The sequence below is a fragment of the Cygnus atratus genome, chromosome 3, assembly GCF_013377495.2.
Source record: "Cygnus atratus isolate AKBS03 ecotype Queensland, Australia chromosome 3, CAtr_DNAZoo_HiC_assembly, whole genome shotgun sequence".
NCBI classification, from domain to species: Eukaryota; Metazoa; Chordata; class Aves; order Anseriformes; family Anatidae; genus Cygnus; species Cygnus atratus.
The window spans coordinates 979,957-996,517 of NC_066364.1; the positions used below are offsets into that span (position 1 = coordinate 979,957).

Here is a 16,561-nt window from a genome sequence, read left to right on the forward strand (position 1 = left end):
CTGCTGAGCATCGCCGGGGGTGAGCATCCCCCGTAGCGCATCCACGGGGGGCACCGGCTGTGACGACGCCGGGGGGGTCCCCCCAGATGGACTGTGGTCACCTCTGTCCCCAGAGTGACGTGGATGAGAGCTTGTGGGCAGGGAGGAGATGCCATGGGATGACAAAGCGGCGGCTGGAATTAATTAAGAACGCAACATGGCAACGGTGCTGGAAGGAGTCCCGAGGCCACCGTGTCCCCCAGAAAAGCCCAAACCTGGCTGGCAGGGCAGGGCTGCATGAGGAGAAGGTGTCTGCCCTCGCCCCTCGCCTCGTGAGCCACCTGCTGCTGGGTGACACCGGCTCCCACAAGGTGCCACTGCGCCCTGCGGGGTGTGGCAATAACGCAGCAGGGACCGTCCCCAGCCACCGCATCCTGCTGCAACCCCAGGGTGTCAGGGATACAGAGAGGGGACACGGAGGTGTCACACCTTCCTTGGCTGTGCGTGGGAGCAGCGCATTGATGGGGGACCCCCACGAAGGAGGTGCCAGGGCACCCTCTGCCTCCGACCCCGGGGCTGGCGGGATGCACAGAGCAACGGGGCAGGGCTGAGGGCCTCAATAAACGTGTCTGGAGCCGTGAAACCACCAGAGTGGCTGTGCTTGAGGGACCTGCCACCTCCCAGATGGCGAGGAGAGGCAGCCTGGGCTGTGGGCACGAGGAAGAAGGGTCCCCACTCCTGAACTGCCCTCCTTGCTGGGAGCCCATCGCACCCGTGCATGGCTCATGCACCCCTCGTGTGCCCGGCTCCCCTGGTGGTCCGGGGCACAGCCAGGGCAGCCTGAGGGTGCCAGCGTGGTGGGTGACAGGGGAGTCACCGGTTGATGGGGGCTTACTCCCAATTTGCCCATTCCGTTCTGCGAGGAGCAAGGGGCTGGGGTTTGCAGGGGGCTGGGGCTTGCAGAGGGCCAGGGGACCCCGAGCTCACAGGGCAGTGGAGCACTGGCCGGGGCCAGGTCCTGCTGCTCCCCTGCACGGACCACAGCTTGTTTCACGCCGTGCCATCTGGTTTTGCACCCGTTTGTACTTTTACTCCTGTAGTCCTTGCTGGCAAGGCTCCCCAGATCCCAAATCTCACATCCCCAAATCTCACCTCTCCTAATCCCAAATCCCACCTCCTAGAATCCCCACAGGGACTCTGCTCAGCCCCGGCAGCACCAGGCCCCTTTGGGGCTGTTTCCCCACAGGAGAAGCCCCAAGCTCAGTGGTTGCTGTTTCGGGGCTCTGGCAGCTCCTTTTCACAGTGATGGGAGTGACCGGGGCAGTGCTGCAGGGGTGGTGTGGCTGCAGGGTGGCTGCATGTCCCCGAGGGTCTGCCTGGCCTGGGGACTGCCCTGCTCCCCTGCAAAGTGGATTTGGTCACCGTGGGAGGGTGGAGAATGCAGAAACTGCTGGAGAGCACAGCCTGGGAGGACGTGCTGACCCCTCTCACACCCAGCCTCTCCCAGTGTGCAGCTGGGGCTGTGCCAAGCTATGGTAGAGGTGCTGAGGAAACGCCAGCTGTGCTCTCTGCATGCACGGTACCACAGCAGGGCGCTCCCCTCGTGCCTGTGCCCTCTTCTCTCCCTCTGCCCAAACACTCAGAGCTGCTGAGCATCCCCGGGGCTGCCTGAGCATCGCTGGATTTGCGTGAGCATCACCAAGCAGCCTGTGTCCAAGCATCGTCTGGGGGCTGCTGGGGCATTCTGGAGCATCCCTACGACTGCCTGAGCTTCACCAGGACTGCCCACACAACCCTGGGGCTGCCCGAGCACCCCTGGATTTTCCATCTGTGGGGCTGCCTGAGCCCTGGGAGCTCCAGGAGCTTCAGGGCACTGGGGAGCTGGGGGCTTTCGGTGCGAGTTTCTTGTTGGGAGCAACTTTGATGTATTTGCACAACTCTGAGCATTTACTGGGTTTATTTATAAGACTGATATTTTTCTCTTCTGCTCCAGAAATAGTATTGGGGAAAAGATTCACCTGCTTGCCACTTTGACCTGTGAGCAGCAGCCTGGCACCGGTAACGGAGGCTGTGCTGGAGCGCGGGTGCCCGAGGGCGTCCCAATGCCCGTCCCCACTTGCTGCCACCCTACCGTGTCCCTGCTGGTTTGCAGCACCCTGCCAGAAGGCTGCTTGAAACATCCCTGTGGCCACAGCAGCTGGTTGCTTATTTAACGACTAATGGCTCTGCCAACTCTAAGGCTAACACTGGTTTCAGGAAGGCAAAAATTAGAGCAGGGGGATTTGCTTATAGGTTTTACTTCGTGGATTAAAAGCCCCAATTTCAATTTGAGCCAGCTGAGCTGCAGCTTGTAGTGGCTTTTCTTTCCCTCCCCTTCTGTTCATCTCTTTCTTTTTTCTATTCCTGTTTTCCTTGGGAGCTGGAATGATGATGGCTTTTTAAGACAAAACTCACGGAGATGTGTGCATGTTTGTTTTCTGCAGTGCTAGGTGACCTCTGCAGCACCAGGGCCAAATTTTGGGTATGGGGCTGCAGAGCCACAGGAGAGAGCTGGGGGAGCATCAAGGCCAAACCCTGCCCGCTGGCATATTCTGCAGTTTTGTCATCTAATTGAGGCTCTTTTAATACACTTAAATTAATTTTCATTAGGGAAAAAAAAAAAAAAACAACACACAAGACAGGTGAAATTGTGGCTTTTAAAAGCAGCTGGGTGCCTTCAGCAATGGAGCAAAGTGCGGTGTGCGTTTTATTGCTCGCTGTTCTGAAGGAGCCGTGGGCGTCGCTAGCGCAGGCTGGCGTTTCGCTGCAGTCCGGATGAAACCCACGTGTTTGATCTCAAGGAGTAAGCAGCGGCACTGGGGCCCAGCAGGTTTTTGCATAGAAATGTTACGTAAATGAAGTCTCCAGTCCGAGGGCAGCAGACCCCAGCAGAAGACACTGCCAATATAGTGGCACATGTTAAAGATAATGATGTGAATGCACAGAGTGGGAATCAGTGCTCCTGCTGGCGGTGGGGGTGCTGCTGGGGCAGGAGCTCCTTGTGCTGGTGGCTCCTTTCTGCTCCCACCCTCAGGTGGGAGAAAGCTCCGTCTGCTCCAGGCTTTACGAAGCGCGATGCTTCCAGTGAGCGTGCTCCTGGCCCAGCAAACCCTCGCCATGTGCACATTTTCCCCTGCCCTGCAGACGTTTCTTCCCAGCTCCCTGGCTTGAACATCTTTGCCATCGTGGACCTGCTTGTTACAACCCCAAGGTCTTGCCTGGGGAGCAGTAGCTGGCATAATATCCATCCCTGGAGGCATGACGTTGAGCCTGCTTTTTGGGTGTGCGTCGCTTTGCAGTGCAGTCTGCCCTTTCAGCAGCTGGTCTCCTGCCATCCTGCGACAGCCGTGCTTGGTGTTTGCAGCCCCTTACTACCGGTCAGTGCCACCACTACAGCTCCCATCTTCTCTTGAGCAGTCAGGGGGTGTTCCCCGGAGACTTCCCTCCACGGTGACAATTCACCATTTGTTCTTTCTCCCTTTTCGGTAACTGATTTTCCATGTTAGGACCCTCCCTCTTATCCCAGCCTTATCTTTCTAAGCCATTGTGGTGAGGGACCCTGTCGGGGCTGTTCTGGGCATCCAGGCAGATGACACCCTCTGTGTGTCCCCTGTCCTGTTGCCCCTGCTCCTTTAGAATCTGGATTTCTCATACTTCAGCACATCTCCTGGTGTGCCCCAGCTGCTGCCCATCCCTGCCTTTGCCTCTCCTGCCTTCATGCTGGTAACCTCCTGCAGCACCACAGGCTCCAGAGGGATGCACAAGAGGATGCTCGCTGGAGGCTTCCTCTTCTCGGCTGCTGTATGACCTCCTTTAGAAAGTCCCTCCATGTGTCACTCATGGTCTGGTTGCTTCCCTTTCCACACTTGAATGGAACACAGTTATTTTTCATGGTGGTCTCCTTTTCCTCAGCCCCCATCAAGCGCCATGGGGTGATTTCCTAGTTATGGGATCAGAGCCTGGGGCTGTTGATTCGGGATGTCCTAGGCATCGTGGAAGTCTATCCGTCTGTTCCTGTCCTGGGAGCCTGGGACATCAGCACTGAGCTGAGCTGCTGTCCTGCTCCTGCCCCTTGGAGCTGCTCAGTCCTGCATCCTCCAAAGGGCAAACAGGTCCAAACTGGGGCTGAGTGGCACCAAACTCGAGAAATGCACCCTGGTAGAGGTGGTAAAACAAACACTGGAAAACGTCTCGAGGGACATCTGTGCCAAGGGATGTCCCCTACCACCCTGCAGGCACTGCCACCCAACGCCTTTCCTGTGTCACCAGGCCCGTGGGTGTATGGAAATTGCAGCTGGGTGTTCACAGCAGTCCATGATACACAAGGACACCCTAGGCTAATGAGCACAATGGGTACGTTGGTCTAGGTCCCACATGAAGCACTAGTGTGCTCACCACCCAGAAAATGCCCCGGTGAGTCTTTGCTGTCTGAACAGTCGTCACTGGTGAAGATGGGTTGGCCTCCGCTGCTGCCTGGAACGAATTGCATTGATGATTCATTTACGTTAGATATTAGGAAGAAATTCTTCACAGGGTGGTGAGGCACTGGCACAGGTTGCCCAGAGAAGCTGTGGATGCCCCATCCCTGGAGGTGTTCAAGGCCAGGCTGGATGGGGCTTCGGGCAGCCTGGTCTGGGGGGAAGTGTCTCTGCCCATAGCAGAGGATGGATTTAGATGATCTTTAAGGTCCCTTCCTGTGGTGGTTTTACCTTGCTAGGCAGCTGAACACCTCTCCCAGGCAATCCCTTTCTCTACCTTGTCTGGGTGAGCGCTCTAAGGACGAGGAGCCAGTGATGGGTGAGACCAGTCCTGGTAGGTTATACATGGGTGCTGTTGAAGGCTGTGCCTTGTCCATGGCTATTTGTGTAGCCATGTCAGTGGTTGTGTGTGTCTGTCTGTGTCTGTCTTTCTCAGGAGCGCCCGAAGCTGGGTTCCAGCAGCAGGGCAGAAGAAATCTGTGGACCAGAAACTCTGGAGAGGCCTCTTCTAAGGGGTGGTGGCCTCCTCTAACCTGATGTAACAAAAGTCTGTTTTCCCCTTCCACAGCCATGGGGTCACAGGAGGAGAGAGCAGATGCTGGAGAAAAGGCACATCTTGCTAAGAAATTGCTGGCAGAAGCATTTGAGAAGGAAGGACTTGATGAAGAATACTGGCTCCCCAAACTGTCGGAGATATTGGGTGTTAAGTCAAGAGATGCTTTGAAACATCTGCAATATGAAGACTACCTTAAACTGGAGTGCAAAGTACAGTACCCCTGGGAGACCAAGGCACTCCGAAAGCTCCTGGGAATCACAGACAACAAAACAGCTGTTGATGAGCTGCAGAAGCAGCGCTTGGAGATGATGAAGCAGAGACAAGAAGCAGCCAAGTCAATCCTACAGGAGCTGGAAGAAATGCAGAAGAGCCGCAGCCACAGCAAGGAAATGATAAGACAGAAAGAGGAGGCACTATGGCAAGCCATGGACATTCCCAAGGAATACTGGACACCACCAGAGAAGACATTGGTGAATGAGCTGGCGAGCATCCAGAAGCAACTGGAGCAGCAGGAGAAGTCCATGGGGAAGAGAGAGAATGTCTCCGATGAGGAGGTCCTGAGGCGGGCATCGGGAGGCCTGGCTCTGCAGGGTATTTACCAAACCAACAGCCTGGAGGATGTGCTGGCAAAGCGAGAGCAACTCATCAGGGTCCCCGATGGCTTCATGCTCACTGGTCCAGAGCAAGGGTCACTGCTTGAGAGGAAGGAGTTCTCCTCCTCTGCAGCAGAAGCCACTTTCACCAAGTCCACGGAGCAGCTGGGGTTCAGCATCAGCGCTTCAGCCAAAGCCGGGTTCTGGGGGTTCAGTCTTGAAACAGGTGTAGATTACAGCACGTCCTCACAGTCAGAGGACTGCCATCGGTCACGCTCGGAGCAGACATACATTTGCACCGCCAAGTACCAGTACATCCCTCTGGCCTCCTACTACTTCCAAAAGGACCAGCTTCGCCTCTCAGACGCGGCCCTGCGAGAGCTGCAAGACATTGAACAGCTTCTGAGCATCACCCAGGAGGCAGAGAGGTTCCACCTACTGAAGAGCAGGTGTGCCAGCTTCTTCAGCAGGTTTGGGTCCCACGTGAACCAGGGACCCCTCCACTTTGGGGGTATATTCTGGTGGAAAGCATCTGCCGAAGGTTTCAGGGCAGAGCAATGGGAAGAGATGAAGCAACAAACATCTGAAGCACTGAACGGCTACATCGGGGCTACCTTCAGTGGCTTTGGTAGAAATGCAGGATTGAAGGTGGATGCTTCAAACTCCAGCTCACAGGCATCATTTCAGGGAAGAGATAGAAGCAGCGCCCACACAGCAGTTCAGCTCTATGTGACCAAAACAGGGGGCCCATCAGAGACGGATTCCCCTCCCGAGTGGAAATGCGGGCTTGTGGCCAATAACGAACCTTGGTGTGTGATTGACTGGGGCTTTTAGCTGATCCCAGCATGGGACATAATCCTGTCCAACCACCGCCTCGGACTGGAAAGGTACTATCCAAGAAAAATGGGCACAGAAGATTTCCACATAATATACCAGACATCTGTACACAACAGCCAGCCCAGCAAGGACAGCGAGCTACCATTTTACTTCCTGCAAAGGCTACTGACCGTGGATTATCGGGTGAGGTACCTGACTTGCAAGGAGGCGAGTAAGCCGGGAGTCGTGCCCACACCAAACACCTCGGTGGCGGACCACGAGCCCTCTGATTCCTTTGATGACTTTTTCAGTGACTTAGACGAAGGAGCCCCTGAATGTGCAAGCAGGGAGAGTCATGTGCACCCCATGGACCTCCAGATGGCAATTTTTCATTGTGCTGATGATTTCATGAGACAGTACCTTTCATCAAAGCTTGCTTTCTGCCAGTTTGCACTACCCCTCCTGGTACCAAACCCGTGCACTTCACAGATAGAGTTCCCTCTCTGGTCCCTCAGCCAAATCAAGAAGAGCTGGAAAGGGACGGTGGGATCGGGAGAGCAGACGAGGATTAGCAGTCACAACAACAAACTCATTTGTCAGGCAGAGACACCCATCGTGTCCTTCCTACGCATCGGCAGCTCTCCTTCCTCTTCCAAGTCTCAGCTCCTGAATGCCCTGCTGAGCAAGCAAAAACATGACACTTTTTTCCACCGACATTGCAAAGGCAGCACCAAAGACTGCTTCCTGATGAAAGGTGTTGTGGAGATCTCCTGGTACATTCCCCGTGGTAGCGACGACGACAGCTTTAACGGCCCTGTTGCTTTCTGTAACCTGCACGGAGATGCGAGGGATCACGAACTCCAGCTGCAGTTCTTACAGGAGGTCTCTGACGTGAACGTGGTTCTTGTTTCTGAGTCTGATCAGAGCAACAAGAAAGGCAGGAAAATTTTACATGATCTGTGGCAGTCTCAGAAGCCTTTGGTTTGTCTTTTCACTGAGAAAGAGAGCATTGCAGCTGGCCCATCTAGCCAAAACATAAGAATAGGGATCAAGAACAGAAATGAAGCAGAATTAATGGGTGAGCTGACAAAGACCATCCGAGACCTAGTGGAAGGGTTGAGCACACTTGTTAGCCTCAATGCATGTCTGAGCACAGCTCGCCAGCATGGCTTCTTAGTCGATGAAGATGCAGAAGCGTGCGTGACAGCCAAAGAAAAGGCAATCACGCTGGTGAACCTGTTGAAGAAAGAGAAGTTGTCTGAGATCAAATCACAGCTACTGCCTCTTCAGGGAAAACTGTGGTACATGTGGTGTAAAAAGGACAAAGAACTCACTCGCTTGCAGGAAAAGAGGAACAAGAGCATAGAGCATCATCGGAGCCAAATTGAATTGGAGAAGTCTGCAATAAGAAAAAAGCAACTAGACAAAGCGTTCCCCCTCAATCAGCTGATGAAATCAGTCCTTGGCTTTCTCCAGTCACAGCCAGACAATATCAAGAAATTCTTTCTGCAGTGGATGAAGGTCTTCATGGACGACCTGTCCTCTGATCGCCTTGATGAGCTGAAGAGAGAGTATCATCAGTTATGGTCTCAAATCTTGGCATTAAAGAAAAGCAATGAAAAAAGCGACCTGAAAAGAATATTGATGAATAAGTTAGACGCCCTTTCCGATGAAATCAATGATTCGTCCATTGGCCTTGAGCATATTTTGAGAGAGGTAGGGCAGATTTATGAGGCGCTGGAATCAACAAACTCCAAAGAAAAATGCTTTATCACACTACCTGAAATTGCCGCCGATCTGATGGTTTCAGGGTATCCCGTTGAGCTGATGGATGGTGACGCTTCTTACATACCACTGCAATGGATTGGAGCAATCTTTGACAGGTTAATTGAGAAGCTAGGGGACAAGCGAGTATTCGTGCTTTCTGTGCTTGGCATCCAGAGTACAGGGAAGTCAACCCTGCTGAATGCCATGTTTGGTCTCCAGTTTAATGTCAGTGCAGGGAGGTGCACCCGGGGAGCGTTTATGCAGCTCGTTAAAGTGGACGAGAAGCTCCAACAGGATTTGAACTTTGATTACATGCTCGTTGTTGACACAGAAGGACTTCGTGCCGTAGAGATGGCCAATAAGCAGTCACTTAACCATGACAATGAGCTGGCCACCTTTGTCATTGGCATGGGCAACATGACTCTGATCAACATCTTTGGAGAAAATCCTTCGGAAATGCAAGACGTCCTTCAGATTGCTGTGCAGGCTTTCCTGAGGATGAGGCAAGTAAATCTTTCCCCAAGCTGCCTGTTTGTGCACCAAAACGTGGGCGAAATAACCGCAAAGGAACAGAACATGGAAGGACAAAGACGCCTGCAGGAGAAGCTGGATGAAATGACCGTGACAGCGGCCCAGCAGGAATTCTGTGACGTCACCTGCTTCAGCGACGTCATCCGCTTTGACGTGAACACCCACATTCATTACTTTGCTCACCTGTGGGAAGGAAACCCACCGATGGCACCGCCCAACCCCACCTACTCCCAGAACGTCCAGGAATTAAAGAGCAGAATTCTCCAAGCTGCCAAGAAGGAATCGCAGAGCAGCATTTTGAGGCTCTCCAGCTTGAAAGTTCGTATTAGTGACCTGTGGAATGCCTTGCTGAACGAAAACTTCGTTTTCAGCTTCAAGAATTCAGTGGAGATTGCCGCATACAAGAAACTGGAAACCGCATTTAGTCAGTGGACCTGGCAGCTGAGAAGTCACATCTTAGACTTGCAAATGAAACTGGAAAATAAGGTTCGGAATGGGGAGTTGAGGAAGGTCACCATGGAACACCTTGAAAAACTGGTGCAAGAGACAAATGATGCCATCACCAAGAACATGGAAATGTTCTTCGGTGAAGACAGAGACCGTGAAATACTGATCCAGTGGAAAAGCAGCACGGAACTGAAGCTGAAAGAACTGAGAGAGTCCCTTCTTGTTGAAACAAGAAGGAAGTGTGAGAAACTTATAGAACTAAAGAAGAGCCGCAGTAAACTGGATCAGAGGAAGTCCAAATATGAAAAGGAGCTCCTGAAAAAGAGCAGACAGTTGGCCCTGTCTCTAAAAGGCCAGGAATTAAGCAAAAGTGAACTGAGAAAACACTTCAATTCCCTCTGGATGTACTGGGTTACTGAAGTCTCCTCTGCTGCTCCCCCTCTTGAACAGGTGGACATTGATGTGGACATAGAAGATGTCCTTCTAGATCACTTTAGGGAGCCTAATGTAGATAAACGAATCAGGAAGTTATACCAAAAGACTGTCTTTTCTCTTGACATAGAGAAACATGTGTCTAAGAAAAAACGGTTCGGCATCATTCCTAAGAGTTTTGACAATGCCGATGTGAGCAACATGCACCACATTACAGATAGCATCAAAACACATGTGAAGGCAAACATTGAGAAGAAGGAAAAGGACAAAATGGATTACAGTCGAACTTTTATTCATGAAATACTAAATGAAGTGGGGGAAGGTATGAACTCTGTCCTTAACACTGCAAAATATAGTTTTAATAAAGATTACAGAATAGATTTATCACTGTACCTGTGCAGAATGGCAGCAGAAAGGTTTAAAGACATGCATGCAGCATTCAGGAAAGCAAACGATCCAGTCGTCTACCTGAAGAGCAAGAGAGAAGACTTCTTTAAAAGTTTCCAGATTTCCTGCCAAGGATCCTCTTGAATCACAGTGTTTTCAGTGAGATGTCAGGGCGTGTGGAAGGAGAGTGTCTGCTGTTTTCATGGGATCTGGTCAAAGGAGCCACGTAGAAGAATGTACAGAGACAGTACTGGACATGTGGTAAGGGAGGTCATGCTAAGAAAAATACTGCTCTGTGGCAGTAATTGGTAAAGATATGTGGAGTGTGAGAAGTATTCTTTTCCTCTATTGGGAATTTAAGGATACAGCAGGAGACAAGCACAGTATTAAATCCTGACCAATTTAAGAAATATATATATATGTACAGAATCTGTCATAAATACAATATTGATAAATATATCCTATCATAAGCACAGTCTTCCTAAGTATAACCTACCATAACTATATTTGCTGTTATATTATAGCTAAATTTGTAATCCGTAAGTATTTTCACTGTCATAGTATTATTGATAAGTTAGTTGATCCTATAATGCTGGTATATATTTGCTGCTATATTAATGATTTTTACTACATCTAATGACCTTCCTTCTGCTTCTAATTGCTGTAGCTATTAATTAGTGCCATTGCCTCAATATTTATTACATAGATTTTTGCTTCCTGGTAATATCTGTAATAGCTTATTTTATATGCATATATTAGCTTTGTTGATTATAATATAATTGCTAGGGGTGATTTGTGGTAATCTATAATAAACACTTCATTTTTTTTAGAAAACAGAGCCTTTGTGTTGTTCTGTGTGATGGAATCCCATGAACTCACAGCCGTGATCTCCATGCACCCACAGGTTGGGCAGGATGCACACCCTTTAGATTGTGACACCTGGTCAAAACCAGCACAGTCCCCAAAAACAGCTGCTGGGGGAGCAGTGTGTGTGGAGCGAGTGCAGGGCTTAGCACCAGCATCTGGGTGGGGAGGCCACGTTCACAGCTTCAGTGCTTGGTGCTGAGTCGTGGGCTCCAGCAGCTGGGCAGGAGGATCCTGGGCTGGAATATGTGTATGTGCCCACAGCATCCCTGAACAGTCTGGACAACACATAAACTGCTGCGAGGTGGACAGCAGTTTTTTTGCTGAAGAGTTTCCACAACACCAAGGGGAACTGGGCACCATTCTAGGGGAGCTAGACCCTGCTGTGGGTGAGTTGAGGGAGCTGGACCCCCTTTTGGGGGAGAAGAGGGGTCTTGGCCTGGCTTTGGGAAGCTGCAGAGAACTGGGCTCCATTTTGAGGCGCTGGGGGAGTTGGGCTCCAGTCTGGGGGAGCTGAGGGAGCTGGGCCACATCAGAAAGGCTAAAGCTCAGTATGAGCTCAATCTGGCACCTGTGGTGGAAGACAACAAAAAATGTTTTTACAACTATATTAACAGTAAGAGCAGGACCAAGGAGAATCTCCATCTTTTACTGGAACATGACTACCGAGGATAAGGAAAAGGCTGAGATTCTCAATGCCTTCTTTACATCTGTCTTCAACAGTCAGACCAGTTATCCTCAGGATCTCAGCCTCCTGACCTGGAAGTCTGGGATGGGGAGCAGAATAACCCCCCCCACAGTTCAGGTGGAAACAGTTACAGATTTGCTGCTCCACCTGGACTGTCACAAATTCATGGGTCCAGATGGGATCCACCCGAGGATACTGAGGAAGGTGGCAGATGAGATTGCTGAGCCACTTTCCATCATCTACCAGCGGTCCTGGTCAACTGGAGAGGTCGCAGATGACTGGAGACTTGCAAATGTGACACCCATCGATAAGAAGGGAATGGGCTCAAGTTGTGCCAGGGGAGGTTCAGGTTGGAAATGAGGAGACATTTCTGCTCAGAAAGAGCAGTCAGGCATTGGAACGGGTTGCCCAGGGAAGTGGTGGCGTCACCGTCCCTGGGGGTGTTCAAGGAGAAGTTGGATGTGGTGCTTAGGGACATGGTTTAGTGGGTGACATTGGTGGTAGGGTGATGGTTGGACCAGACTGAAGGGATGCACGACACGGACTCCTGATGGCTCTTGAACAGGAGACCTTTATTGTCCTTTTTCACGACTACATATACTTTCCCTGTAGCCCCACGCACCCGAATCTGTCATACAATAGCTTAGAGACCCTCAGACATGCGCCTCGAGCCAGCAATTGGCCACTGCCCAAAGCTCCTCTTTAACACTGTAGCCAATTTACTTTATCTCGACCTTGCTCAAGTTTTGTTTCTACTGCTTGGTTCCTCATTATCTCTAATTCAGGGACATGTGAAACAGCGCAAAGCCACCTGCGAATTCCTTTCCCACAATTCCCCTTTTTTTATTTTCAACCAACCAAACGCTTTCTATAGATTTTTCTATCAATCACCGCAGACATTGCAATAAGCAAGGTACAATAAGCAACAGGGTGAAAGTCATATGCAGAATTATGATTGTAAAGTAGCGTGCCTACTAGAATCTACATCGGTCAAGCCACTAAGCACTAGGGATGTTGCTTCGCAGCGATGCTGCGTCTCACTCGCACAGCACAATCACACAATCACGCAAAGAGGCCTCTTGCACTTCTCATTCATACCACAAGAAAATATCACTTAAAATAATTTGTCCGCAGCTTCAGAAGGTCCTTGTCTACTCCCATGGTGAGCAGCTGAGAGTGGAGACCCCTCCGAGGAAAAATGCTCGGGGTGCACCTAGGGGCGTCCATTCCACAGTCGATCCCACAGCCGAGCAGAGCGGCTCCTGGTGCAAGGAATGATGCTATTATAGTTTTGTATAATTACACCAAGAGAGGCATAGCAACAAGGAGCAAGTGTGGTGTTGACCATTTGTTTCATGATTTGTTTTTTTGCCCAAGCAATTAAACCTTACACATGCTGTTGCTGTTACACATCCCAGGATATCTAATTCCTGTGGCTCTAGGGGTGCTTGTGGCAAGTAGACAGTCCAGTCTTTGTTATCTGCCGGGTTCCCCACCAGACATGTCGTAAATGGGTCGTTAGCACTAGCCAGGGACAGGCACATCGCTTCTTGTCCTGTCATATTGGCGAGGGTGACCCAGATGTTGCGGCGTGGTGGGATGGAGACCCAGGGCTGGCAATAACCGATGACAGCGGCAATTGTGAGGAGGAGGCCAACCGTGGCCTTACCCCCCTTGCTGGTACCCATCTTGGTCCGTGACCTGTGGAGACACAAGCATACCCTCGACCCCAAGTTATTAGAGGCTGGGGTCCCTCCCAAAGACCTGTATTTAAATTTTTTACCATTACTAAGGCCTGCTCTGATTGTGGCACCTGTGACAGCGCGGAATTCATATTTTTGTAATGTTTTATTATGGGCAGTACCTCTTTTGAGGAAAGGGTAATGATAGGTGATTCATTACGTAAAGTGCCTTTCCCAACCTGTTCTGTGGTGTTTCCTTGGTGTCTCCCCCTTTTTGTTTGTTTAGCAGTGTTTTCAAGGTGTGATGTGTGCGCTCAACAATGGCTTGACCCATGGGGGAATGAGGAATGCCTGTGATGTGTTGGATACCCCAAGTTTGGAAAAAGGTTTGAAGGGAGTGACTACCATAGGTGGGGCCACTGTCGGGTTTTATTTCTTTCAGGGTGCCTAGCGCCATGAAAGCAACATGGAAGTGAGCCTGGACATGACGACTTGTTTCACCCACCGCAACTGTTGCCGAAATAGCATGAGAGAAAGTATCTACCAGATACACGAACATTTTTCAAGCAACCAAATTCTGGAATATGCGTTACGTCGGTCTGCCATAACTGTAAGGACCATAGACCTCTATGGTTTACCCTTAAAGATGGGGTCGAAACATGTTGTTGACAGTCAGGACATGTTTGGACAATCAATTTGGCATCAGCGATCGATATAGTGAATTGTTTCGCCAAGACTTTGGCAGATTGATGGAAAAAGGCATGAGATAACCGTGCTTGCTCCAGCACATTAGGCACCAGGGCAGTCAGGGTCATATTAGTTTGCTGGTCAGCACATGCATTACCCTCTGCAAAAATACCAGGTAACACGGTGTGGCTCTGCATGTGAATAATACAATATGGGTGCACTCGCTGCTCTACCAAAAATAACAGCTCTTTAAATTTTAGAAACAAGTTTTCCTTTGGGATATGTCTCAAATGTGCCCTCTCAATGCACTGAGCAACACTTACAGAATATTGCGAGTCCGATACAATATTCAAAGGTACTAGGTTTTTCTTTTTTTTCCGCTTTTTTCTTTTTTTTGTCTTTTTTTCTTTTTTCTTTTTTTTCCTTTTTCTTTTTTCTTTTTTTTCTCCTTTTATTCTTTTTTTGTCTTTTTTCTTTTTTTATTCTTCTCTCTTTTTTTCCTTTTTTTTCTTTTTTTTTCCTTTTTTCTTTTTTTTTCTCCTTTTATTCTTTTTTTTATCTTTTTTCTTTTTTTATTCTTCTCTTTTTTTCCTTTTTTTCTTTTTTTTTTCCTTTTTTCTTTTTTCTTTTTTTAACACATTTTCGTTGAGAGTGCAGCACAGATACTTTCCCTGAAACAATTACTTCAAAACATTTATGAACATAAATTGTCAAAAATATGGTAACAAATTTACTTAAGCACATACATTTAAAAAAAATCTGAAAAACAAATATTTAACAGCCTAAGATGCATTCACAACGTAATTTCTCCATCATTTATAGTTTTATCTCTAACACAAGAGGACACAAGTCTGAAAATCTGCATATATTAAGGTATCACAGAGCATAGAAAATATACAAAAATATCTACTAGCATTTGGCACAATGCAAATATTCTACCCCAAGAGAGAGAAACAGTGTAATCTTTTGAGCTACACAGATTGTTATTCATGCAAATTGTGATGTTACAACAGCATCTCCTGCTTTAGTTGGAAAAACCCAAAGGTGGTGAGCAGGGGACACGGTGGTTTGTGAGAAAGCATGTTTAGGTACTTAGCCGTCTAATTTAGCTGGATAAGGAACAATGGAATGTTTTGCTGTTGTTAAACATTGCCATCCATATCGCTGGCACACAAATTACTCGTACTGGAGCAAACAATTTGTGAATAGCATATGCCAACAGAAATGTGCCTGTACCAGCAGCCCTTTAGATTGCAGCGATGATTCACTGAAACCAAGTTTGAAGAGAACTGCAGTCATATCCACACCACTTGACACAGCCAGGTAGAAGATTCCTAGAGATACTAATGAAATTCCGACATGGAATGAAACCCCTGCAGCACCACATTCTTTGAAAACTTTTTTCAGCTGCTGGGATGTATTGAGCTTGTGTTCACTGCTGAGATCTGTGGCTGCCTTTTCAGGGGATCCACCCACATCCTTGGCTGAGCTCCCAGCGGCGGCCCGCAGCGCCAGCAGAGGGGCCGGCGGGCTGAAGGCGGGGGGGGCCGACCCGGGGCGGGCAGCAGCGGCGGCGGTCGGCGGCGAGCGGGGGGGCGGCGGCGGCGCTTGCGACAATGTCAATAATAGCTTTATCTTAAACGGATCAGATTTTACTCCCCTGTCTATTAGGAGCTGGGTTAGTACCTTTCACTGTAGGCCTCTTCCTCTGCCCAAAGGCTAGCTGCCATGATCAATGCCCAGCCGCTCACCTGTCCTTCAGGTGATGCCCCGGGGTTGAAGCTGCAGTCCAGCTGCGAGCTTGACTCGTTCGGCTGGGTTCCCTTTGGACGCTCGTGCAGCGCTGCTCCTCCCCTATCACGTCGGGGTCACTGTTTGAAGGGATGCACGATACGGACTCCTGATGGCTCTTGAACAGGAGACCTTTATTGCCCTTTTTCACGACTACATATACTTTCCCTGTAGCCCCACGCACTGTCCACGCGCCCGAATCTGTCATACAATTGCTTAGAGACCCTCAGACATGTGCCTCGAGCCAGCCAGCAATTGGCCACTGCCCAAAGCTCCTCTTTAACACTGTAGCCAATTTACTTTATCTTGACCCTGCTCAAGTTTTGTTTCTACTGCTTGGTTCCTCATTATCTCTAATTCAGGGACATGTGAAACAGCGCAAAGCCACCTGCGAATTCCTTTCCCACACCAAATGATCCTGGAGGGCTTTTCCAACCTTAATGATTCTAGGATTCTACAGGAAAGCTGGGGAGGGACTTTTTATCAGGGAGTGTAGTGATAGGACAAGCAGTAATGGCCTTAAACTAGAAGAGGGGAGATTTAGATTAGAAATGAGGAGGAAAATCTTTACTATGAGGGCAGTGAGGCACTGGAACAGGTTTCCTAGAGATGCTGTGGATGCCCATCCCTGGAGTAGTTCAAGGCCAGGTTGGATGGGGCTTTGAGCAACCTGATCTAGTGGGAGGTGGCCCTGCCCGTAGCAGGGGGGTTGGAACGAGATGACCTTCAAAGTCCTTTCCAACCCAAACCATTCTGATTTTATGATTCTATGATAATTGTGGCTCACCTGGAAATAAAGCATGCAGAGACCAGTCCAGTCCAAC

The 16,561-nt window shown here is 49.7% G+C and overlaps 1 protein-coding gene across 1 annotated transcript; it reads left to right on the forward strand.

Annotated features, from left to right (window-relative positions):
* The first annotated feature begins 5,066 nt into the window (after positions 1-5,066).
* On the forward strand, positions 5,067-10,169 carry LOC118259073 (interferon-induced very large GTPase 1-like). The gene is given in 1 exon segment (XM_035568334.1): positions 5,067-10,169. A coding segment is annotated over 1 exon segment (5,103 nt).
* Positions 10,170-16,561: the final 6,392 nt, after the last annotated feature.